General features: G+C 31.7%; 2 protein-coding genes and 1 long non-coding RNA gene across 7 annotated transcripts; 1 reads left to right on the top strand and 2 right to left on the bottom strand.

The window, feature by feature from the left end:
- Nucleotides 1–11972: 11972 nt before the first annotated feature.
- On the bottom strand, nucleotides 11973–14080 carry LOC145958892 (uncharacterized). Its single transcript, XR_014434440.1, has 2 exons — nucleotides 13938–14080; nucleotides 11973–12198 (listed from the first exon to the last, which is right to left on the bottom strand). It is a non-coding gene; the product is annotated as an uncharacterized LOC145958892 (long non-coding RNA).
- On the top strand, nucleotides 13736–16338 carry LOC109810126 (methylesterase 17). 2 transcript variants are annotated; one of them, XM_020373508.3, is made up of 4 exons: nucleotides 13736–14182; nucleotides 14319–14459; nucleotides 15696–15833; nucleotides 15945–16338. In XM_020373508.3, exons 1-4 carry the CDS (start codon nucleotides 13883–13885, stop codon nucleotides 16233–16235), a joined length of 870 nt encoding a protein of 289 aa, XP_020229097.1. In that variant the 5' UTR covers nucleotides 13736–13882; the 3' UTR covers nucleotides 16236–16338. The 2 variants fall into 2 exon arrangements, with proteins under 2 accessions (XP_020229097.1, XP_020229098.1); XM_020373509.3 differs by having other exon boundaries at nucleotides 13749–14182; nucleotides 15699–15833.
- A 3354-nt stretch (nucleotides 16339–19692) lies between these two features.
- On the bottom strand, nucleotides 19693–24230 carry LOC109810088 (putative inactive receptor kinase At5g58300). Of its 4 annotated transcripts, none has more exons than XM_020373472.3 (4): nucleotides 24075–24230; nucleotides 23912–23967; nucleotides 21134–22519; nucleotides 19693–20506 (listed from the first exon to the last, which is right to left on the bottom strand). In XM_020373472.3, exons 3-4 carry the CDS (start codon nucleotides 22437–22439, stop codon nucleotides 19890–19892), a joined length of 1923 nt encoding a protein of 640 aa, XP_020229061.1. In that variant the 5' UTR covers nucleotides 22440–22519; nucleotides 23912–23967; nucleotides 24075–24230; the 3' UTR covers nucleotides 19693–19889. The 4 variants fall into 4 exon arrangements, with proteins under 4 accessions (XP_020229061.1, XP_020229062.1, XP_020229060.1 ...); XM_020373473.2 differs by having other exon boundaries at nucleotides 24140–24158; XM_020373471.3 differs by lacking the exons at nucleotides 23912–23967; nucleotides 24075–24230 and adding an exon at nucleotides 22923–23064.
- Between the last annotated feature and the right edge of the window lie 1420 nt (nucleotides 24231–25650).

Raw genomic sequence — 25650 nt, 5'->3', positions numbered from 1 at the left:
ATGAGAAAAGTGGTCATCCATGTAAAGCCCAAGTAAAGAGAACCTTAGGCCCACCAAACCCATTGGGCTCACTAAGCTCAGAAGTAAACAAAAGCCCAAAGGCCCATAAAGCCCAAAACTAGGCCTAATAAGCTTAAAACCCAAAAAGTCTTATACTAAGGCCCATAATACAAGACCAAACATTATAAACTCCTATACTACCAAATATATAAGAAAGGTGGTCATCCATGTAAAGCCCTAGTAAAAAGAACCCTAGGTCCACCAAACCCATTGGGCTCACTAAGCTTAGAAGTAAACAAAAGCCAAGGCCCATGAACTCCAAAACTAGGCCCAATGAGCTTAAAACCCAAAAAGTCTTATACTAAGGCCCATAATACAAGACCAAACAATATAAACTCTTATACTACCAAATATATGAGAAAGGTGGTCATCCATGTAAAGCCCAAGTAAAGATAAACCTAGGTCCGTTCCAGTTTCAAAAATAACAAATGACGAGTTAAACCAGTAGGGTTTAGGGTTTATGGGCCTTAGTATAAGACTTTTTGGGTTTTAAGCTTATTGGGCCTAATTTTGGGCTTCATGGGCCTTTGGACTTTTGATTGCTTCTGAGCTTAGTGAGCCCAATGGGTTTGGTGGGCCTAAGGTTCTCTTTACTAGGGATTTACATGGATGACCACTTTTCTCATATATTTGGTAGTATAAGAGTTTATAATGTTTGATCTTGTATTATGGGCCTTAGTATAAGACTTTTTGGATTTTAAGCTTATTGGGCCTAATTTTGGACTTCATGGGCCTTTGGACTTTTGTTTGCTTCTGAGCTCATCGAGCCCAATGGGTTTGGTGGGCCTAAGGTTTTGTTTACTTGGGCTTTACATGGATGACCACCTTTCTCATATATTTGGTAGTATAAGAGTTTATATTGTTTGGTCTTGTATTATGGGCCTTAGTATAAGACTTTTTGGGTTTTAAGCTTATTGGGCCTAGTTTTGGACTTTATGGGCCTTTGGGCTTTTGTTTACTTCTGAGCTTAGTGAGCCCAATGGGTTTGGTGGGCCTAAGGTTCTCTTTACTTGGGCTTTACATGGATGACCACCTTTCTCATATATTTGGTAGTATAAGAGTTTATATTGTTTGGTCTTGTATTATTATGGGCCTTAGTATAAGACTTTTTGGGTTTTAAGCTTATTAGGCCTAGTTTTAGACTTCATGGGCCTTTGAGCTTTTGACTGCTTCTGAGCTTAGTGAGCCCGATGGGTTTGGTGGGCCTAAGATTCACTTTACTTGGGCTTTACATGGATGATCGCCTTTCTCATATATTTGGTAGTATAGGAATTTATATTGTTTGGTCTTGTATTATGGGCCTTAGTATAAAACTTTTTGGATTTTAAGCTTATTAGGCCTAATTTTGGGCTTCGTTCATAGGATGCTTGATATCATTGAGGAAGGGGCTTCATATCTCACTCAATTGAAAAACTATACTTAAATTTTAAATGTAATTTAGTAGAATGAAAAAAAAAATTGCTTAAAAAAAAGTGCTTATGTCAAACATGTAGTTAGAACGGGCCGTTCCGAATTCAGAACGGCCTGTTCTGGTTTAAGTATTCATATGTTATTTTTGAATCTGGAACGGGACGTTCTGATTTCAGAACGGCCCGTTCCGGTCCAGTCATCACGTGTTTTTTTTTTCTTCTGGAACGGCCCGTTTCGGTGCATTATTCATGTGTTGTTTTTTCATCTAGAACGGGCCGTTCTGATTTCAGAACGGCCCGTTCCGAAAGTGACAGCAACTGCGTCATGCATCGTAACACGTGTTTTTTGTGTGTGGGTAATTTAAAAAAAAATAATTTCAGTAAAAAATTCGAAAATCTTGATTTTGTGTGTGAAGGTGTACAATGTATTCTTACTCTTAAATCATAATCTCAACGATTCATTATTTATAATATTATATCTATGGTGATTTTGGATGCACCACCCATGAATCACTTGTCCAACTTCCCTATCAGAGACATCACTGTGTGAATGGTGTGAGCTAATTTGATCACACGTGTATATATATATATATATATATATATAATATTATCAAAAATTGTCAATAAATATATAAAATAAATAAATATTTTTCTTCCAAAAAGTGTATTTTATGTTCACAGTCAGAATTTAAATTATAAGTAATTTTATTGAGACACAGAGTTAATACTTATCAACAAATGTTAGTATTTGTTTGTATCTACAGTAATATATAAAGGGGATACTACTTTCAATAATTATTTTTGATTTCCATTTTTACATGAACCATTTTATTTTTTATTTATTTTTTAATAATTACCTTTTTTTATGAGTAACTTATATTTTTTTTAAAAATATAATATAGGCATGAAGTACTTTTTTTTGCTAGTATGTTATAACTATGCTTTTAACCTTTTTATTTTTAGAGTCATGAAGTGGAGGAATGCAAAAATTCATTGTCGTGCACTTGTAGTTACGGCGATCAGCATTTTCAAATAGGTTTCACCGTCTACATTGGAAAAGGTAAGTTAAATTTAATTTAGAAAATATAAAATTATATTAAAATTAAAATTTAAATAAAATCAAATTATTGAAAAAGGATGAATGTTATAGTAGTCTTTCTAGAAACAATGCGTAATATTAAAAGTTGTAACTCGTGGTATTCTCCTGATTTAGAGGATCAAAAAGGGAAGAATAATGTGAATGGGCTATACTATTCTGTGAGTGGATGCTCCTCCTCAACGAATCAAATGCCAAATATAAACGACACTAATATAATTGACAATGCCATCAAATAGTCTTGTTCCATTCATATGCACTGTATCTAATATTCCACCCAAATTTGGCTTTCAATCCAGGAGATTTGGACATTCCACACTAATACTTAGTGAACAAAATTGCAGCATCACCTAAGGTCCATGACCTATGTCATCTCCCAAAACATAATGACTTCATGCTGACATAGGATTGCTACTTAAACCTCCTAACCTTCCAATATTCTTCATAATTACTATATATAAAAAAGTAGGTATCTTCAAACAAAATTATTGTTGTGATCATTTTTTATTTTCTCTACAAATTCAAACCTAAAACTCTCAATATTAAAAAATTATAGTTAAAAAGAATGAAAGAGAATATTGTATTATAATATTGGTCAATACTCTAAAAACAAATTCTAGTGAACTCATAATATAATTTTGAATCCTTAAAATTTATACAATATCGTGTTTGAATGTGTACTTAAAGCCTAAACACAACTTACAAACAATGTTCAAAATAACATATAATAAAAAGGAAAAATATGTGATTCACACTCTTTTAAGATTAACTCTGCCACTTTTTATATAGTGTACATACAATTAGTTCATTGACAAATATTTAAGATTTTTAATACCAACAATAATAAAGTAATTAATATATCAATGGTAATTAAATAATTAATGTCAATAATAACAAAAAAAAATAATTAACATTGATATGTCATTATTTTCACAATTTGTTGGTTCAAAAATCAAAATACGTACAAACCATATGAATGATGTTAAACAGCTAATACAACTCAATTATAACTTCAATTCTACTAAGTAACCATGAATCTTCAAGAATTTAACAACATTGAATTTGAGGTTCTACTCTAGCTCTTCACTATTAAGCTCACCTTAGTGGTAATATAAATGTATATAGATGTATAATTAAAAATATATGAAACTATTTTTCTAAACCCATTTTTCTAAACTAGGTATGTCATTTAAGTTAAATAAGAAGTATATAGATGTATAACTATGAAACTTATTTTTCTAAAGCCATTTTGATCATACACACTTCATGCTCCTAGTGACTGTGATAAGATTTAAAAATGTATGACATGGTCACAATGTGAAAACATATTTTAATTTGTCAACGTAGTTAAGATTGCCATATTTGAAATAAAATGTTTTAATGTTCACTGGACAACTACATTTTCTTTTGAAAAGGCACAATAGATTAAAGGAGGAGAATACTTATAAACCACCATTGATTTTAATTCTTAATTAATTTAAAAGTTTCTTGCATACATAAGCAAACCACCCAATCGAGAAAATGAGCATAAGTTATTTAGATTATTTGTCTAGTGTCAACATTTTAATCTCAAGTTTGTTGGTATTATTAAGATCATTTTATTTGAAATATTATTCACTCAACATTATAGGTTTTACCATGATTTTATTTCCATAAAAGGCATCTCAATTTAATACATTTGAACATATTTATTTGAGAAAGTACTATTATGGGACAAGATAAGATTTTTCTTATTTACTTATTATGATTTTTGGTTATTGTTGTCCTTTAACCTTAATTAGGGACCTGTTTCGAAATGTCAAAAAGTTCTATATCACTTGGAAGTTAAGGTTAATGATTATTTATAGACACTCACTTTCGATAATCCACTAAGAGACATTTTCAAGACAAAATTGTAATGACTCATTAGCACCAAAATAAACAATATGTTAAACGTGATGACTCAAAAACACCAACAAACTTGAGGTCAAAATATTATGTTAATTTAGCATGACATAAGGTATGATACAATAAATATATTTAGTGAATTGATCTATATTTGAAAGAAAAAAATAACAACTAAAGTTCACGAGAGGAATTGAAATAATATATACAAAGTCTTATATTAAAACTTTATCATCATCGTCGTAATTATACTAATAAAAAAATTTATTTGAAAAAAATTTCTAAAAGATGTTTACAATATAAAGCTTTTGTTTTTGTATTAATTTGACTCAATTTATTTAAAAAAATATATATTTTATTTTTATCATTTTCTTAAAAGAATTTGTAAAATAAATAATTTTATTGACTAAGCACATATTTGCAGTATTGTGGAATTATTAAATCAATGTTAAGTCTTAATTTTACCTCTTTTTGGATGAGACTTATTGAACAAATTCCACTCATCCTTTGAACCATTGCAATATAATTGTTCTCTTTTTGGTTCATTTTGTGTGCAGATATAACTAACCCAAATTCATCTAACAATACCTTAATCCACCTCATTTTTTGTGCAGGTATTGAGGAAGAGTGGAAAGTTGAAGACTCTTAGGATTGGAAACCTAAGAAGCTAAGGAGCAGAGAAGAGGTTTTGCGCCCGGCGCAATATAACTGGCAGAGATGAAATACTCTGTTTTTGTCACGCTCAGCGCATGTTATATTGAGCCCGGCGCAGAACCTCTTCTCTGCTCCTTAGCTTCTTAGGTTTCCAATCCTAAGAGTCTTCAACTTTCCACTCTTCCTCAATACCTGCACAAAAAATGAGGTGGATTAAGGTATTGTTAGATGAATTTGGGTTAGTTATATCTGCACACAAAATGAACCAAAAAGAGAACAATTATATTGCAATGGTTCAAAGGATGAGTGGAATTTGTTCAATAAGTCTCATCCAAAAAGAGGTAAAATTGAGACTTAACAACTCCCCCAAACTTAGAACCTTGCTTGTCCTCAAGCAAAAGGTAATTAATCTAGCAGATAACAAGCAATGCAAGTGAGTCAATTTCTACATCCTAGTTTACTTGTATCTTCTTTTCGCAAGCATGAACCTCAGATGAATTTCCAATCACAATTATTGCAATAGAACATGACAAGGTGCAAACAAAGGTTTCAAAAGAGATCAAAGAGCTGAGAAGAGTAATGACTATCTGTGTAAGCATCCTCACTAGGAAAATGTTTCTCTCTATGCACACTAGTGTATCAGGGTGAGTGTTTCTCTCTAGTCTACTACTCACGCCACATAATTCAACTTTGCTCTTCGTTTCCAAATGAAACCAGTGGTAAAACAAATGCAGACACTTATCACAAGGTCTTTATTAGGGCAATCTGGGTCAAGCAGGGTCAAGCGGTAGCAGTTTTATGGTTTTTCAAGGATTGAAGGTGCTATAGCTTAAGAGAGCAAATAAGATTTTACAATGATGTCCCTCTCCATACCCCATTACAACAATTTGGCACATGCCCTTTACCTGATCCAAGTCATTAGCCTTTATGAGATGCATATTTACATTTTTGCATCTTAATATTTTTGTTTTTGTTTTGCTTTGTTTTTCTCTTTTTTTTTTTTTTTTTTTTTTTTTTTTTGTAATGGCTGACCACATACTTTCTTCTTCCCAAAATTTCCCATTCTTCAACTCCCCCAAACTTATTTGATGTCATCAGTTTGCTCTCTTAACCAAAGCAAGGGTTATGGTTAATTTTTCATGGTTTGGGACAAGTGGAAGGTGTGGTGTTTAGGCTTAGAAAGGTATGTGTCAAGTGAAGAGTGGAGATGGCTTTTTGGCTTAGATGGTTACAAAATAGAGGAGTATGAATGCCTTGATCATATAAGTGCACAACATAAGCAAACCACCAGGGAAACTCAAGCAAAGTCTATCATGCAACTTAAGCGTAGTTCACTCATAAGTGTTTTAGGCTCAAACCTCACCCGGCTATGCATCCACAAACTATCAAGCTCAGCTCAGTTCTATGATCAACATTGAAACCCGTATGCAACTAGTCATGAACTAAAGATCTAATGTGACTTGAAAATGTCTAAGGTACACACAACATAAACATCAAGCAAACTATAATCCAGAATCGACCACAAGCAAAACAAGTATCAACAAGATTAAAAACCATGCTAAGGCAGACTATTCACAAAAGAACCAACAAAGTAATCGTCAAAAAGACTATATATAAAAACAGTTAAATACTGAAAATAAAAGACAGAAGAATAAATTGCAATAGACAAAGATAAACTAAGGTAAACTCCATCTGCTTCCATCTGTGGGGTCTAGTCATCATCATCTCCAAGAGCTGCTCCACCATAATCAACTCCATCAGCATCAACAGCTCCACTACTCCCCCAAACTTAGGAGCCTGGTCCCCAGGCCAATCAGTATATGCCTGAAAGTCCTAGTAACCAGAAGTGATTGCAGAGTGTAATCATGAAAGAACATGGTGAGCACAAAATTTATACACAGTGATGACCAAGCAAATGTAGCAAAAATGGGGAATATCCTTAGACCAAAATTAAGCACAACATGCATGCACACGGAAATGAACTATAACAATGCAACATAAAGCACACAAACATACAACATACAACAGAACATAAAGAAACATGATTGAAAACAGATAAATATGGGCTGTCAGGAATGTCCTACGCCGGGCGCAACACAGATGCGCCGGGCTTCATATCAGTAAAATTCAACAAGGCTTCAAAATCTGATATCGCGCCGGGCTTGCGTTAAACGTGCCCGGCGTGGTGGGTTCCAGAGACCACAATTCGAGTCTTGCGCTGGGCGCGAGGTGAAGCGCGTCGGGCGCATAACCCTGATATGGTCAGTTTTGCCTAAATTTACTTTGAGATAAGGCCTGATTTCCACCTAGATACAGAGTTACCTCTTCCTCACACTCCCAACAAGATGTACCCTATATTTACCCACTCAAGCATGATTCTAACAATCAACATCCAACACAAAATAATACATACCACAAACCAACATATAACACAAACAACGTGTACACAAAACAATCATGCATAACAAACATTAACACTAAAATCTACAACAGAATGAAAGGACAAACACATAAACAAAGGCAGATCTCTGGGTTGCCTCCCAGGAAGCGCTTGTTTACTGTCCCGAGCCTGACGGTGACCAACTTGAAGTGCTCTACTCTCCTTCTCCTCCTGTTGCTCTTGTTCCTCCTTGCTTTGTGCTCAATCTGAGGACTGTTCAGCAACTGCTCAGAGGAATTGGTCATTCTAATTTGAACAATACCTTGCATACAAGAGAAAGCTGAAGACTAGAGTACACAAGTTAGCTTCATCAATTCATTGCTAACAACAAAAAAAAAAATAACAGAAAACAATAAAGGATTAAATCACAAATAGCTATAAATACTAAATCGCCATTCTAATCCCCGGCAACGGCGCCAAAAACTTGTTGAGAATTCCGTTGAAACACTTTTGTTAATATTTGTAAATTTGTTTAATTCTATCAACGGTCTCAAACACGGCAAGTATACCGGCCGTTCAAGTAGTAAAAATATCGTATCCACAGGGATTAGAAGGTAATATAAGCATTTATTGACTATTCGTGACTAAAGAATAATTCCAATTTCATAGTTTGTGCAGTGAATGCAAAGTTGTGACTATTGGAATGAAAGCTGTAAATAAATATTGTTTTGTGAGTGGAAAAGGTAAGGAATGGTATTGTGGTATTGTGAGGTTGTGGGGGTCAGATTTCACCGAACGTAACACTAATGTATCCTTAATCTCTTGTTGAATTCATTGCTTAGTCAACCCATAAGTTTACTCAAACCTAATCCCTTAGAGAAAGAGCCTAGGTGCGGATATTGAATATCAATCCCTTGAGTACCCAATACCTACACCCGCATTACGGGCTAGGGTTTAAGACTACTAATGGGTCAAGCTCTATCCCTAGATACAATCTCCACTAGGCATATGTTCCAGAACTAATTTCAAAGGTATTTCCCAATACTCAATGGAACCTTAAATCATGCAAAGGGTGATCAATCCAAAGCAAGCATTAAGCAAAGAAACAAACACAACAATGAATGAAACAACAAATATATATATCATTGAAAACGTAAGGATTACAATAGAGTATGTTGGCTACATCTAACCCCACAAAATGGGTGAAACCACTCAACAAAGAGGGCAAATACAAAATAGAGATGAAAGGAGGATGAAGAACCGAAGGAAAGATCCGCACACGGACGATCCCAAGCCCTGGGAATCCCTTCCGCAGCTGCTGGAGGCGCCCAATGTGAGAATGGAGAGAAAGATCCCCGAAAATGGCTTCAAATACGAGCCTGGGAGATCAGATTAGGGTTCCGCGCCCGGCGCACAATTCTTCGCGCCCGGCGCAAGTTCTTCCAGAGAAGTCAAGCACTCTCTGTCTCAACACAAGCCCGGCGCAATTCTTTTTGCGCCCGGCTTAATTCCTTTTGCGCCCGGCGCAATATAACTGGCAGAGATGAAATACTCTGTTTTTGTCACGCCCAGCGCATGTTATATTGAGCCCGGCGCAGAACCTCTTCTCTGCTCCTTAGCTTCTTAGGTTTCCAATCCTAAGAGTCTTCAACTTTCCACTCTTCCTCAATACCTGCACAAAGAATGAGGTGGATTAAGGTATTGTTAGATGAATTTGGGTTAGTTATATCTGCACACAAAATGAACCAAAAAGAGAACAATTATATTGCAATGGTTCAAAGGATGAGTGGAATTTGTTCAATAAGTCTCATCCAAAAAGAGGTAAAATTGAGACTTAACAATCAACACCAAATGCTATACACGTATATTCTCACATTAAAAGCACAAAAAACACATACTATCATGAAGAAACTTAATTTTGTTTAAAAATAATTAAACATATTTAACACCATCATTCATTAAAGATGTTTTTGTATGTTATGCACAACTACAACAGTCTATTTGGAAGTGATTGAAAAATTTATTTTAGATGATCTTATTGATGTTGATTTAACCAAATTAACGTTTATGATGTGTTTGGATGAGAAATTTATATAGGGTAATTCATTTATTTGAAGAATTTCAAATTTCTTGAGGTGAAATATTTTGTTTAGATGAGAAATTTACAAAGAATTTGAAATCTAAACATTTGTGAAATTCCTTAAAATAGTAGAATTTCAAATTTTTCAAAAAATGGGAGAATTTGAAATTCCTCATATTTGTTTTTTTTTATTTCACCTATATATTTTATTTTATCTCTTCATTCTTTTAATTATTAGATATTCAAAAATATTTTTAAAATTATTAAATATCATCTTATATTAATTTTTAAAATTATTAAATATTATCTAATATTAATTTTTAAAATTATTAAATATTTAAAAATGGATTAATATTTTTTTTTATAAAATTTAATTTAAAAATATTAACATATAAATATATTTTTAAAATTAATTTTACTATGATGGAATTAAATTATCATATTGAACCTAACAATTTAAAATTTAAGAAATTTGAATTGACTTATCCAAACAAAATATTTTAAGAATGATAGAAATTAAAATCAAAGTAATTCAAATACTAAAAATTTAAAATTTCTTAAATTTGTAACGTGGCTGCATACACAAAACAAGATTCGAATCTCTGACCTTGCTTAAGCGTGGATCAACCCCTGCCACTAAACCACGTCGGGGTTCATTCCTTTGATTCATGTGCAGATGATAATATTATATTACTTTACTTTCTAATCACCATACCCAACTAGATTTCATAACAACTGCATCATGACTACTTTTTGATCATCGAATCCCAAAGTTGATTTATGTAAGAAAAAAAAATCCTGTGTACATGTTTTTTTAGGGGGGAATTCTGATTGAAAAATTTGAAATGCGCATTAGTGAAGTTAAATTATTTATTTATTCACTTGAAAAATGATTTTTTTAATAAATAAAAACTGTGGACGAAACTTTTGTCTTTCAATGCTCAGGAAGAGATATTTTACGAATATGCCAAGGATTCACCGATTTGGTCGGTATCAATGACGAAAGATTATTTTCGCTTAATAAAATGATTGAGATTTAAATATTTTTCGTATGCTTAAAATAGAAGTCACAAATAAATTTATTTATCTATCATTAATTTTATTTGTTCATAAATAAATTTATTTATTATAATAAAAATAAATAATAAATTAGATTCAATCTACTTATTTAATTTTATAAATAGTTAATAATTTATCATTATTTTTTCATAATCCATTAGATTATATATAAAGTATTTATTAAATTGAAATTTTAAAAAAATTATTTTGACATAGATTTTTTCATAAATTTTAAAAGATTAAATAAAAATGTAATGATTTATAAAAAAAGAGAGGAATAAAATATTTTAAAACATAAAATTAATTTAATTTTTAAAATTTTATTTTTATGAATAAAATTTATTTTTTTATGTAAATTTATAATGAATCTAAATGGATTAATAAATTATTTTTATTTAATTTCATTTGTCATTTATATTTATAAACTTAAGTTAAGAGAAAATAGTCACATATTTGATATTTGTTAAATCCTAAATCTTAAATTTTTGAAGGACAATAGTTCTCGTGAGGTAGATTAGTAATGAAAAAATATACTAATTAAATTTACCTGAAATATTTTTTTTATAGGTTATTATAATAGATATTATTTATATACCTTTAAATTATTTTTAGGGGTAAAAATAGTAATTTTAAATTTTAAAAAAATGAAAAAAATTTACAAAACGAAAATCAAAATTTATTTATTTTACAAAGATCAAATATATCTTATAAGGACCAAAATTAATGTTTATAAAATTTAGAAAATGAAAAACAAAGAAAAAATCTATAGGAATCAAATTAAAATCCACTCATTTTGAAGAGACTAAAAATATATTTGTCATTAATTTATATTAAATTAATTAAAAATTTAAATTAATGAATTTTAACTTAATAAATATTATTATTATTATATATATTATAATAATTATATTTATTATTTATATTTTAATATATATATATATATATATATATATATATATATATTTATGAGAAGCAAGAATATATACATAAAAACTTAAAATAATTTTATATTACCATTTATTTGCAAACTATCATATATAATAAATTTATTAATTTTTAAAATAATTATTTCTAAAATCATACTACTAATAATTTTTTAATAGTTGAAAGTGTAAAAGATTTTAGACATAATCAACTAACTTGGCCATATTTTTAACAACGTGTACCATGTCACACGTTTCCCTGGAATCTTGAGTGAGTTTTTGGATACAAGACCTACAAAAATTCAATTCCTCTTCCACGCTCTTCCATTTCACCAAACACACCTTCAAACTCAATTTTCAGAGTTTTCTCCTTCTTTTCCTCCTCCTCTCTCTTTTACTGTTCCAATCAAAGCATTAATCATAAAAATAAAATAAAAAATCCTCAAAAGTTTATACAATTATAACAAGACCTGTCAATGATTACACCTCTAGTCATATACAGGGATTAAATTCATACAATTAATGTCCAATATTTTGTAAGGAACCATCAAAATTGGGACCATTATTAGACTTCTAAATGCCTTTGTTGGTGTTGGCTTTTCATGAAGATTAGCTATTGCCATTCATGGTGGCCCAATTAGTTGTTCCAGTCGCTGAAAATCATGAAAAAACAGTTTTAATTTTTAAATATTATTAAGTTCGTCTTGATTTGAAGCTTCTATGTTTTTTTAATAGTAGTGCTAAATCTCGTGTCGTTGTTCCATTTAAGAGCCTCCTTGTTGCAAGAAAGACATAGAGGCAATGAACAAAAGTATAGTTTTATAACATAAATGCCCTGCTAACAAATGTCCATTATAAGTACCACACAAATATACCCAATAAATTATACATAAAAAAAAGGATATTGTCGGCCAGCAATATCCTAATAAAAAAACAGCACACCATGGATAAAAAACAAACCAATGTGTCACAACAACATGTGTAATAAAATACATGATTATTGAAAATTTTATTTCTTATCACAAGTATTTTCAGCTCAATGTAATAATAGTATTGATTTCAAAAAATTTCATACAAAACACCAGAAAATATAAAGTTAGTGCTAAATAAATTGTCTTTATGACATGTGAATGTATAATGCTGAGTTATTTCGCTAACTCATCATATTGAAAGAAATTAATGTGCTTCCTTTATACTCAACTACAAGCATATAAGATCCCATGAATTATGAATTTAAATATAATCAAATTTTATTCTATTTAATATTATCTTCTTTATTCTTAATATTAAGTTCTAATTAGAAGAAAAAAAATCGTTATAATAAAAGTATAAAATTTTTGTAATTGAAATTAATTAAATTAAATAATTTAAATTATTATTTTTAATTAGCATTCAGCTTAATAAATTATAGTTATAATTAAGTCAGAGGAAGTACAGAGCTAAAGAAAAAGTCAGAGCAAGTATGTGGAAAAAAACAATGAAGTTAATGTGTTACGACCGACCGATTCCACTACCAAACGCAGCAGATAATAGTTACTATGCATTAAATAAAAAACAAAAATTCTTGCCGTCCGTTGAAGACCAAAACACCATTTCCAAAGCCAAATCTTCTTTGAATTGTCAATCTATTTTTCTTTTTTCTTTTCCAAAGCTAAAACTGTATTCGGAGTAAATTTTTATTGGATTCAATTTTATGACATTCAAATTCTTTGCTATTTATTAAAAGTAATACTCTTTCTAAACTTATATATATATATATATAATCTCATACAAATTAAAAAAATTAATTAAATACATTTAATTTTTACAATTTTATATAAAATATATTATATTTTTTAAAATATCCTTAACTACACGTATAATAAATAGTGATTTCATTTATTATCTTAACATATTTTTTTATTAAAAATATTAAATAAAGTTAATTTGAATAAAATTTACTTATATTTCAATTTAAAAAAATCAAACATTTTTTTCTTACATACGAAATACAATATGTTCATTAAAATAAGGTTTTAAACAGGAAATAAAAGTAAGAAAATGAAATATAAAGTAAGAAAATAATTGAATCTAAACTGTTGCACACAATCATCCTGTGAGTGCACCCTACGCCAGTTTTTATGCAAGGCTGAGTTGCAGTCAACAGTGTAAGCTATCTATGTAGACATTTTCAAAGTTCCGATGATGAATGGAAATGACCCCCAAGAGAATAAATGAGTATATATACATAAAAAACCCTGAGTAGTCGAATAATAATATTAAGAAGAAAAGTTAGAAAGATAAACATCATTACTTGTGTTGACCCTTTAAACTGGTACTATTCTTCTTATCCTATATATGCTCACCAACAAGGTTAAAAGCAAAATGATAGTGAAGGGAGAGAAAAGCATGCCTACGAGGGAAGAAGGAGTTGGTGTAGGCATGAAGCACCACTTTGTGCTTGTACATGGCATAAGTGGTGGAAGTTGGTGCTGGTACAAAATCCGGTGCCTCATGGAGAATTCAGGCTACAAGGTCTCATGCATAGACCTCAAAAGTGCTGGAATTGATCAATCTCATGCTGATTCAGTCCTGTCTTTTGATGATTATAATAAGCCTCTAATGGATTTCATGTCTGCTTTGCCTGAGAATGAACAGGTGGTGAAATATGTTGTATTAATTGGTCCCCCCTCTCTCCCCCTTATGTCTCTTTCTCCACCTTATATTATATGGGAATATGTGATTGCATAGAGGGCTACATCAACTAAATCCATCAGTGATGTTATTACTATAGGTTATATTGGTGGGGCACAGTGCTGGAGGGTTGAGCATTACTCAGGCATGTCACAAGTTTTCCAATAAAATTCGCTTAGCCGTTTATGTGGCAGCAACTATGCTCAAATTCGGATTCTGCACCGATCAAGATCTTAAAGATGTGAGTCCTTTTCACAAACCCTCTTTATGTGTTACTTTGTCAAGTTGAATATTTGATTGTCTGAATTCATTCTGCCCCGCATGTTTTTCCTTTGAAATTTTAGTCTTTGGTAACATTTATGGTGAATCATAAAGTTGGGGGTAGAGAACTAGAGATAGGATAATATAATAGTGATGTGTATGAGTATGTTTGGATAAAGTCTATAATGGTTTTTAAGAGCTCCTCTACTTTTGTATTTTTAGTAAAGAAATTCTTAAAAATCCATCCAGACTCTGTGTATTGGCTTCCATTGTTGCTGAATGTTGGAGGTGTCCAGCAAGGATGATGGTGATGCTGTGTTGAAATAATTGGTTGCCAACTGTCTTCACAAAATTATAGTTATAGCCAACTCTGAGGCTCACTAAATTACATATGCTGGTACCAACTCTCAATTTTTTTTAAGTTTAGCATTAGCACCAAATGCAAACAAACCAGCAGCTGTTTAGCAATAGGGGGTGGAAAGGGACCTTTTTTTCTTTATTCATGTTATCCCCTCTTTTCTTTCCTTTGTATAGCAGAAAATTCATACTTTCTTATCTTATTATTAGAGTTAAAAATTTAGTCAATGGCCTTTTCTACTCAGATTACCACCTTTTCAGGGTTTGACAACAAAGTTGTAATTTAATAATGGTCCATAAAATGTGCTGGCATTCTGACGCCGGGAAGTTATGGTTTATTTTATATTATATAGAATTAGATTTTGATTCTGGAAAATGATGTAATTGCAAAGGCTAACCCAATCTGCTAAAAGCCTACTATATAACGTACGAATAAAGCTAATTGTCTTTATTAATTAATATCATCGTAGCGACTTCAATAAAGTTTGCCTTATGTGTCTACTACTCTGGTTAATGAATTATCATCAATAATTGTGTGCCATCTAAACTCCTATAAAATAGCAATCCTTGTGTTAATCATTGTAAGCAATCTTTGTTTGGCGACAAGAACTTGACAAATATCTTTCCTTCAATCCGACAACCCTGTCTTTTCCACATATCTAGTTTGTCCTCAAGAGGTAATAGCAAATTTTAACTGTGTTCAGTGTATCGCCAATGATTGAAAAGTAAAAAAAAAAAAACTCAGGAGCCTAATTAATTAGGCCATAATTGCGAGAGTAGAGTAGCTAGTTTTTCTGGTCCAGTGGTAAATACTAAATAATAGTAGAAAGTTTGTTTAATTTTTGTGGTTTGTATGAAGCAGGGGGTGCCTGACTTATCCGAGTATGGGGATGTGTACGAGCTAGGATTTGGATTGGGACATGATAAGCCTCCAACCAGTGCTTTGGTGAAGAAAGAATTTCAACGCAAAATCATCTATCCTTTGAGCCCTCACGAGGTACATAAATATAATAACTTTTCACTAAAAGAATACCATGTATATAATAATATTTAGTATGCATGAAAAATAGTGTTAATATTAATGGTGATATTGTTTTGTTTTGTTGAGGATTCGACGTTGGCTGCGATGCTGCTGAAGCCAGGGCCAGTGCTGGCATTGACTCGTGCGCAATTCAGAGAGGATGGAGAAGTGGAGAAGGTGGCCCGCGTCTACATTATGACACGGCATGACAAGGTGGTCAAGGCTGAGCAACAGGAAGCCATGATTAACAAGTGGCCACCATGCACTGTCTATCAACTCGACAGTGACCATAGCCCCTTCTTCTCCACTCCCTTCCTTCTCTTTGCCTTGCTTCTCAAAGCTTCTGCTTCTCATCTTGGATTTGATGCAACTGTATAGCATTATCATCTGCCAATTCCATTTCATCCAATACATCAAACATTAATTGCTTGTAATTATCATCAATAATATATATCAATTGCTCTTATCCTATATATATAAATACCCATCTCATCATTTAATGCTTCCACCCGAGGGTCATTTGTTAAATTAGTAAAATTGCTCTATATTCTATTTTAATTAACATGATTTATGATAAGAAAATATAAATAAAACTGTATATATATATAATACTATATTTGTAAGACATAATCATTGTCTTACTGATTCGACTACTTATCAAATCCAGTTAGTCAATTTCACCAATTTTGTTTGATTAGACTTTAATAATTATGTTGTGTGATTTAGGTTTGTAAACTTTAGTTAAATAAAATTAAGTTCAAAATATTACAATTATACAAATTTACGTCTAAAAATGTGAAAAAAATTATCAAAAATGCTATATACGGCATTTAAAGCTATCACTCTTACCTTCTACAACAGTTAACTACTAAATTAATATATATAATCGATGGCTATGTTGTGATATTAGGGTTAGGTCATGGAAATAATAAAATTTAAGTGTTGAAGGTTATTATTAATCTTTGTCTATAAGACAAACTTATGACCATTATAAAGAATTGAAATCTTAAATTTTGAAATACATCAACAAGTGTTTTCTATCTTATCATCACTATTCTTTATATACAATTTTTTTTTCCTTTCTATATCGTGTAAGTAAACTAACACAAGATTTTCCTTTTTTTTTTTTTGGTAATATAAAAGAAAGTAATGTTCGGTGTTAGAAAATCTTTAATGATAGTTGGTTATTGATTGTTTAATAATAAAATATTATTTTAATATTTGTATTTTAATACAAGTTAAAGATTTATCATATATAACTAAAATTTATAATAAATTATATATAGATAAATATTATGTTTGAAAATTTGAACATATAAATTATATTTAAATTTTATATAAATAAATATTTTTAATATATAAATTATATTTTATTGTATGATAAATAACTTATATCATAGTATAAAATTATTTTTATTTATTGATAATTTATTTTTAAAATATTAAATTTAATTTATAAATAATTATGATAAATAAAAATTAAATTAAATAAAAAGTTAAAAGAATCTATAAAATCATTTCATTGAAAAAAAATCTACAAATATTCTAACGTTAAATGATAATTTGTATTTAATATATAAAATTTGATATAATTGACTTATTCAAAATTTAAGGAAATTGCTTATAAGTTAATTAACATTTATGCATACTTATACTAGAGAGAATGAGATACCGAAGAGAAACTAAGTAACTTTGTTGATAGAAACTTTCATATGCAAGACGAAATTAAGTGGATTACTTAAAAAGTAGATTAAGGCACAATTTTTATTAAGAAAAATATAGTCTAGTCTTAAAGTGAAAGAGGAAATTGAAGAATTTAGGCATTAACATGTTGTGGATCGTTTTCTCTTGAGCATAAAAAGAGAAAGGGATGATCCAAAATGCTATTTCCCTTTTCCCTTTACCATCACATGGATCTATAAAATAGACTCTGCAGGAATTGCTTCCTTATGTAACATCAAATCACAAATGGATTTATAGAGGGAATCTTGCTGTCTATCCTTATCAACAAACTGCTGTTCGATGTTCCATGCATGACACCACCACATGTTCTTTGCAAGACACCACATGCACCACAATTTATGTCATTCAAATTCTTAGGTCATGCTTCCAATAATCATTCAAATAGAGATGAACCAACTTATTTTTATAAATTAGTTTGGTTTGATTTCTTTTTTCTCTAAACAATTTAACTTTTGAGTTTTAATGGTCATACATTCTTACTATAATCAGAAATTCATTCCACCATTTATTTCTCTTAATTTATTCATTGATGATAGTGTAAAAATACTTAATTTGTTCTTATAATTTTTATAATTTAGTTGGGTTCGGTTTAATTTTTTTTAGTCACCATTATTTATTATATACATGATGCTATATTAGTTATTACCTGAGGTTAGGGCCCACTAGGTACAGAATCCATGTGGTATGTTGGACATGAATGAGGGATGGGCCATTATGGTCAGGAATGAGCGGGCCTTATCACGGTCCAAATCTCATTCACTGTCAGATATGCGAATATTTGTTGATAAAAAGCCAATTCATAAGTGTGCAATGGTGTGAATCTTATATCCATAACTTTGCTGCAAGTTTTCGAAACTGATTGTATCAAAATATCATCTAATCTTTTTCTTTTGCCACATGGAGATGTGACCATATGAGTAAATATGAAAAATAAAAAAAGTCAAGCAAATATTGAATAATTCTTCATTTTATGATTAAATATTTATTATACATAACTAAAATTTATAATAAATTATATATACAAATAATTATTATATTTTAGATTTGCATAAATAAATATTTTAAACATATAACTTATATTTTAAATTTAAGATAAATAATTTATATTATAACTCAAATTTTTTAATTATTAATAGTTTTTTTTTTAAATATTAAATTTTATTTATAAATAATATGATAAATAAAAATTTGAATTAGATACGAAGGTAAAAAAAAATCCTAAAAAGTTCCAATCAAAAACGCTGTTGATAAGTGTCCATGTTGATTATCATCGCACTCAGATTTTTGAAAACCTATTTCAATGAATTTTTGTATATGCATTAAATTTTCATGTCATGTCTGCACTTTTACACCGGTTAGTTTTCTTTCTAAGTTTTTTTTTCTATATATATTATTTCATCAATTTCTTTAAATATGTCTTTATAATTTTATTTTTTTTAACAGAGTTCTTAAATTTCTAGAAAAATAAATAAAAACAAGACCCTATTTTCAAGATAAGTTTCATCTAGATTCATGATTTTCTTGCTAGTTATGAAAAGGCATAAATATGTATTTTATTCCAGAAATACGATTTTGGAATTAATCTCTCTTTAAATTTGATTCATTTTTGGACTTTATATTCAACAAAAGTAATATAATTTTAATCTCTCTCCAAAACTAAAAACACATGGTGACTAAACGTTTACTATTATTGTTAAATATAAAATTAAAAATAATTAAAATTTAAACAGAGATTCAAAAATGATATACTTTCAGAAATTAAAAATAAATTTGATCTTTATAAAAATTACCAAGCCATAGTATCACAGCCACATGTGATCTACTAAAGGGCAAAGCAATTTTAAATTAATGGACATAATTCTCCAAAGAAGTATCTAGAATATCTTCATTCCAAGTGCTGAAAGCAAAAAGATAATTTTAAGGACATTTCCTTTTACACTTCCTTTTTTCCTCTTTGGATTTTCCTTTTTTTTAAAAAAAAAATTCTTGTCAAAATATGACTGATCATTAATAAGTTAGGACTTTGTTGATACTTCTTCATTTGTGTGTGTGATTGGAAGGAAAAGAAAATGCAAGTTATGGGGCCCTCTGGTTTACAAAATGGAACTTGAATTATTTCCATCGACTGAAGAGCAATCAGCCAAAAGTTTCATAACTCAACAAATAATGTGAAACATGAAAGGAAACTTTTATGGCCAACATGAAGGAAAAAAAAAAACATCAGTGTTTTACAATGAAACATGCTTATTGGTTGAGGCCTGAGGGCATGCAAGACAGAATATGAAGGATTCATGGAGTGTTCACATTAGACTCAGACTCAGAGGATGGCCTGTTCTTCAACTCAGGGTGCTTAATCTCCTCAATCATTCTAACAACTTCATCCATTCTAGGCCTATTATCTGGCCCCTTAGCCACACAAGCCAATGCAATCTGAAGCATCTGCACCATTTCCTCTTCAACATATTGCCCTCTCAGAAGCTCCTCATCAAACACTTCAGCAGTCCATTCCTCTCTAACAACGGACCTCACCCACCTTGGAAGATCAACCACATCCTCAAACCCTGGATACCTAAGTGGTGTCTTCCCTGTCAGCATTTCCAGCAGCAGCACACCAAAGCTGTAGACATCACTCTTGTGAGTGATCTTCCTTGAGTCAGTGGCTTCTGGAGCTCTGTACCCATTGGCTCTTGACATGGTTGCCGGGGTGCTCATGAGAGGTGGAAGTCCCACATCGGATATGCAGCTGTCAAGTTCTTGGGTTATGAGCACATTGGTTGACTTTATGTTGCCATGTGTGAACTTTGGACCCCCCTCTGAGTGGATGAAAGCAATTCCCTTGGCAGCTCCAAGCAAAATCTTCACTCTTGAATCCCAGTCTAAGGGGGTTCTTCCTGCACCCCTGCTTCCTGTTGTTTGGAATAACCAAAGGTATAGCATTGTTACAATTGCAGTTGGTAAGTACTAATTAGTACATGTGACAATTAGTTTTAGTTCCAAGAGTAACATGTGCAAGGAATTCAAGGCATGATATAAATAATGTTAAATATGTTGAGTAAATAATGTATGCATTGAAAATATTTTGTTACTACACAGCTATCTGATCACAAACTAATATTTATATAAGTTTGTTGACTTTTATAATGATTATCTTAAAAGTTATAATAATGATGATTATTGATCGATTATCTGTGTGTAGAAATTAAACTCGAATATGCTTACTACCACTCTACAAACATGTATTGAAGAACTGTTTTAATATCAAGAGTCAACGGTGTTACAATTTTTTTTTTTTTTGTGTGTACGCTATCTAACCATATTGGCATGAGATCATATCATCGATGACATGGTGGAAACAAGTTGGTTGTACTGTCATTGTCAGTTTCAGTTCCTATTTGAATTTAATGAGCAATGATTGATACTGAGTAAAGTTGGTTTGTCGTAGTTTAGTTAAAAATGAGAGGCTCATGTAGAAATCATAAAACATGTTACTTGGGAACAAAATGAGAAGAGTTTTGTCATCAAGTAGAACGTACCATGCAACAAGAAAAACAAGCTGCCACCTTGCATGTAGTTGTAAACCAGAAGTTTCTCATCTTTGGAATAATAATAAGCTCTTAGGGACATCACATTGGGGTGGCTTCCAATTCTCCCCACAATCTCCAACTGTTGCTCAAACTCCTTCTTTCCTACCACAACTTCCTTCAACCTTTTAACTACCACTGTTGTTCCCTCCTCCAAAACAGCCTTGTATGCAGTTCCATAGCTTCCTTTTCCAAGAACTTCAGCTGAAGCCTTCAGCAAATCCTCAAGGTCAAAGCTATGAGAGGAACCCTCAAAGAAAAACAGCTTGTTCTTTTCAGCCCCTTGCACACCACTTCCAAAACTCTTTGAAATCTCAGCCTTACCAGCACAAGAAGCCTTTCCTTTCAGTATGCCACTGCTTTCACTGTTTTTCTTCCTCCTCAAACAGCACACACAAATCACCACAACTAGTAGAGAGAAGAAGGCAATGACCCCAATAACTAGAGCAAGTATAGTAGCTAGGCCAAAGTTGTTCTTATGGTTGGGAGCTTTTTGGTTTTGTGCCGTTGGTGGAGTGAGTGGCTCGTAATCAGTGGAAGGAGAAGGAGAAGGAGAAGGGGAGATTGTAGAGCAATGGTTGAGAGGTGCTCCACACAAGAGAGAGTTTCCAACAAAAGAAGTATAAGGGAATGTTTTTATGGAATTTGGAATTGAGCCATTCAAGTTATTGTTGCTCAAGTTCAAATACTTGAGACTTGGAAGGTTGAAGTCAGGAATAGCTCCTGATATGGAATTGTTTTGGAGATACAACCAAGTGAGTCTTCTAAGGTTCTGAAAGGCTGGAGGGATGCTGCCAGTAAAGGAGTTGAAGGAAATATCTAATGCGGTGAGTTTAGGGGACACAGGAGAAGGAATTAGGCCAGAGAAGGTGTTGTGCTGAAGGTATGCAAATTGGAGTGAAGGAATGGAGAGGATGTTAGAAGGAAGATTTCCTCGAAGGCCGTTGGAATGAAGACTCAGGACCCTAAGAGCATCTAGTTTTCCTATGCTGTTCTCTGGAATGGACCCTGATAATCCTATTCCTGGAAGGTGGAGGCCTATGACACGTGTTCCATTTGAGTTGCAAGTCACACCAACCCATGAGGTGCAAATTGAAGCAGAGTTATTCTTCCAGTTGAGCCTTGGTGCATGTGGAACACTAGAAGCAAACTCCAATAGAGCTTGTTGGTCAGAACTCAAGTCAGCTACAATCAGGCCACATAGAGAGAGTGTGGAGCCTAATAGAATAAGTACAACAGTAGAGAACTGTAACTTCATGAGTCTTGTTTGGTGCAAAATAAATGCAGGTGATAGTTCCAGCTTCTGAGCTTAACTGTTCTTCATTTCCTGGTCTGGCTCTGGAAATTACAGCAAGTTGTTAGCTGACAGTGACAATAGCTTGGAAAGTATAAAATATTCAAAGTTAGTATCAACTAATTTTTTTTCAGACAAATGGAGCCATTCAGGGTAAGCATGATTGATGAAGCTAGCATAAAAACAGTGATCTGTAGTTTTTAAAGTGAAGAAGCGCACAGAGAGGAAGTGATTAGCTTAAAGAATGAAAGGGGTAGGAATAACACATTATGAATTTAAAATCTTGGAGGATTGAATAAAAAAAAATTGAACTAACTTGTATCTCAGAATATTTGAATTTTAGCACGAAAATTTTTCTGTTCATGCAGAAAACTGAAAACATCACTTGTTGCAGCTTTTGCAAAGAAACAAAAAATAAATAAAAATAACAGTCTAATTCTTGCTTACCATTTAGAAAGGAAGGGGACTTCCTTCTTTCATATGCATCAATTGAGGCTTTTTCTTTCTTTCAATACTTGGAAGTGTTATGCTGACTCCCCCATTTAAAAAGAAAAAGTAAAAAAGCCAAAGGTTTGCCTGTGAACTTTAAATAATGGGGGACTAAAGTGAATTTTTCACTGAGAATAAAGAAATTGTCTCACAAAATCGGTGCTTGTAAGTTTCAGAAACAACCAAGAAGGGAGAATTGAAGAAAAAGAAAACAAAGGGCATTGTGATAGTTGAGAATCCAAGAAAAAATAGAACTGAAAAAGAAAAAGCTAAAGTTTGATTCTTCATTGTACTTTATAAAGAAAAAGCACTCTTTCCCTAAAGTAGCCCTCATTCTCATAATTTAAAAAAGATCAACATAAATCATTGGTATTGATTTTTAATTTTTGCCACCATATCTAGTCAGTGAATACTGCAGAAAGGTCATTTTAAAATACAGAAAACTATTTGATGAACCAGATTTAGACACGCACATAAACAAAGGATAATTAAAGGGTCAAGTGTTGTATTAAACAGCTCAAAGTTAGCATACCATCAGCATATCAACAAAAAAAAAGAACTTGCTGATTCCTTCACTTAAGGCAAGCAAAACAAAAGATTTGTCCGCCCCAATTAGAGAACACATTAAAAATAACAAAGTCATGAGAGAAGGAATTCAAGACTTAACAGGCCATACTAGAAAAATTCTCCAGTTGTAAGACATATAGCCAGAAAGAGACTTAAAAAAAACTTTAATCATGAAGAAGGATAAAAAACTTTATAGGGATCAGGTTCCAAGAACAGTTATTTGGTGACTCAAAACTATGAGCCAAAAGAGGTAACCAGAATGGACAAACTTTACTCCTTATTTTTCTATCTTTAATCATGCATAATGTCATATTTTGTGCTCCAAGTTAGTGAATGCAAGTATTCAACATGGAATCTTAAGGATGTGAGATATTTATTACCTTGGAATGAAATTCGGTTCCGGGAGGCTGAGAACAAATCATAGAGTGAAGCATCACTGCACAAACAATGAGTAAGGAAATATTATCAATGTCAAGAAGAAAGCTAGTAAAGCAAAGCACAGTATGAAATGGAGCACAATAGGACAAGACTATTTGTGCTTACAAATCTAGTATGACCTTGTAACTTCAGAATTGAGAGGGACCTTAGTTTCTCTTAAAGTTACTTACAACTCATCACAGTTGGAATTGGTGGCACCAGACTTGGCATTACAGTTTTACCAATAATAAGAATATGATTTGATTTCTTCTCTTTTCAAGAGATTCACGCACAGCAAAAAAAAAGAGGGCCAGTCGATGAAAAAACAAAAAATACTTTCCCACTAACTAAAACGACAGCAATAATGAGCAAAGTCTTTTACTATCTAACTAACTATAGTACTAGTATATTAATGTCCACCTTCTGGTGTTGATAATAGCCCAACATGAAAGGAACAATGCATGGATTGTATAGATCTAATCGTGTGAAAAGAAGTACCAAGACGACATGAGCATGAATAAGGATTTGCTGACATGTCTTTAGAAAACAACTGAAGAACCATAAGATAGAGTACTTTAAAAGTCTCACCACCCCATCGTTATTATTATCATTTATTACACAATTAACAAGTTCTATTACCATTTACAGTAAAAATTTTGACATTACTCCAAATCCCTCACATATAGGGGACAATATTTTTTAGCAAGGGTATGAGTATGAGCCAATACTCTGTCAAAACTAGCACGAATGACTGCCCCAAATGGTTGTGATGGAGTTTGAAATCTTTGGTGAAGGAGTAATTACATGTTCAAAAAGTGGAAAATGATTGACATAATTGCATGTTTTGAATTCTTATCCAACATCAAATTCCATCATAATGGTCCCCATGATGATTAATTAATTAAAAGCAATAGGGCAGCATGGTGGGCACTTTAGTATTGCACACTAACTTATTATCGTATAGGCCATGATCAGGAATTAATGAGGGAATGAGGTAAGCTAGAAACCAGCCTTTGTTAACTAGTTATCAAAATCCATTACAGTCCATTGATTACAAAGATTTTGATGATTACTTATTGTCATCTTCCAAAGTGGTTTGACCACAGAGAAGTGAGAAAACGACGACCATTCATGAACTAGGAATAGGATAAAGGTGTTGAACAGAAACTAAACATTTAAAATTGGCACATATTGGCTATGTTTGTGAGGGGGACTAGACCATAATGGGGCCAACCATGTAATGAGTTACCCATAAAAGCACGAAGAAGGTAGTTGGCTGTTACAGAACCATTTCAAATCCCTTCCACACTAATGTTAATATTATTTTAGCTATAGGTGCGCTGTCACTCATAACTCATCATGTCAACATGAACCATATCGTTGACACATTCTCTATTGGAATTTGAATAATGGGGTAATTAAGTGAAAAAAACTTAAGTAAAGTAACATAAATACTATTGGTACTTATTTTTTTATAGTTGCAGTTTCGTTTCAGTAATTTACAAGTATATAATACTGAAAATTATATTAAATATAAATACATATTGAGATGAAATTTAAACTCTGGTTAAAGAATAACATTAGTAGTTATTATGATACCCAAGTTTTGTCCTAATTAAGATAGCAAGGAATTTGAAAATAAAGTAGAAAATTCACATTGTACTACTATGTATGACATTAGTGATGATTTGTTTTTGGGAAG

Source organism: Cajanus cajan, chromosome 6 (assembly GCF_000230855.2).
Source record: "Cajanus cajan strain Asha chromosome 6, NIPB_CcT2T_4, whole genome shotgun sequence".
Classification (NCBI taxonomy): domain Eukaryota; kingdom Viridiplantae; phylum Streptophyta; class Magnoliopsida; order Fabales; family Fabaceae; genus Cajanus; species Cajanus cajan.
Note: the sequence above shows the minus strand (reverse complement) of the source record. Positions and strands in the feature narration are given on the sequence as shown.

Coding starts and splice junctions, on each gene's coding strand:
- LOC109810126 (XM_020373508.3), top strand. CDS start 13,883: ATGCTCACCAACAAGGTTAAAAGCAAAATGATAGTGAAGGGAGAGAAA. Junction 14,183..14,318: donor CTTTGCCTGAGAATGAACAG/GTGGTGAAATAT, acceptor TTATTACTATAG/GTTATATTGGTGGGGCACAG. Junction 14,460..15,695: donor CCGATCAAGATCTTAAAGAT/GTGAGTCCTTTT, acceptor GTTTGTATGAAG/CAGGGGGTGCCTGACTTATC.
- LOC109810088 (XM_020373472.3), bottom strand. CDS start 22,439: ATGAAGTTACAGTTCTCTACTGTTGTACTTATTCTATTAGGCTCCACA. Junction 20,507..21,133: donor CTTGTTTTTCTTGTTGCATG/GTACGTTCTACT, acceptor TCCAAACAACAG/GAAGCAGGGGTGCAGGAAGA.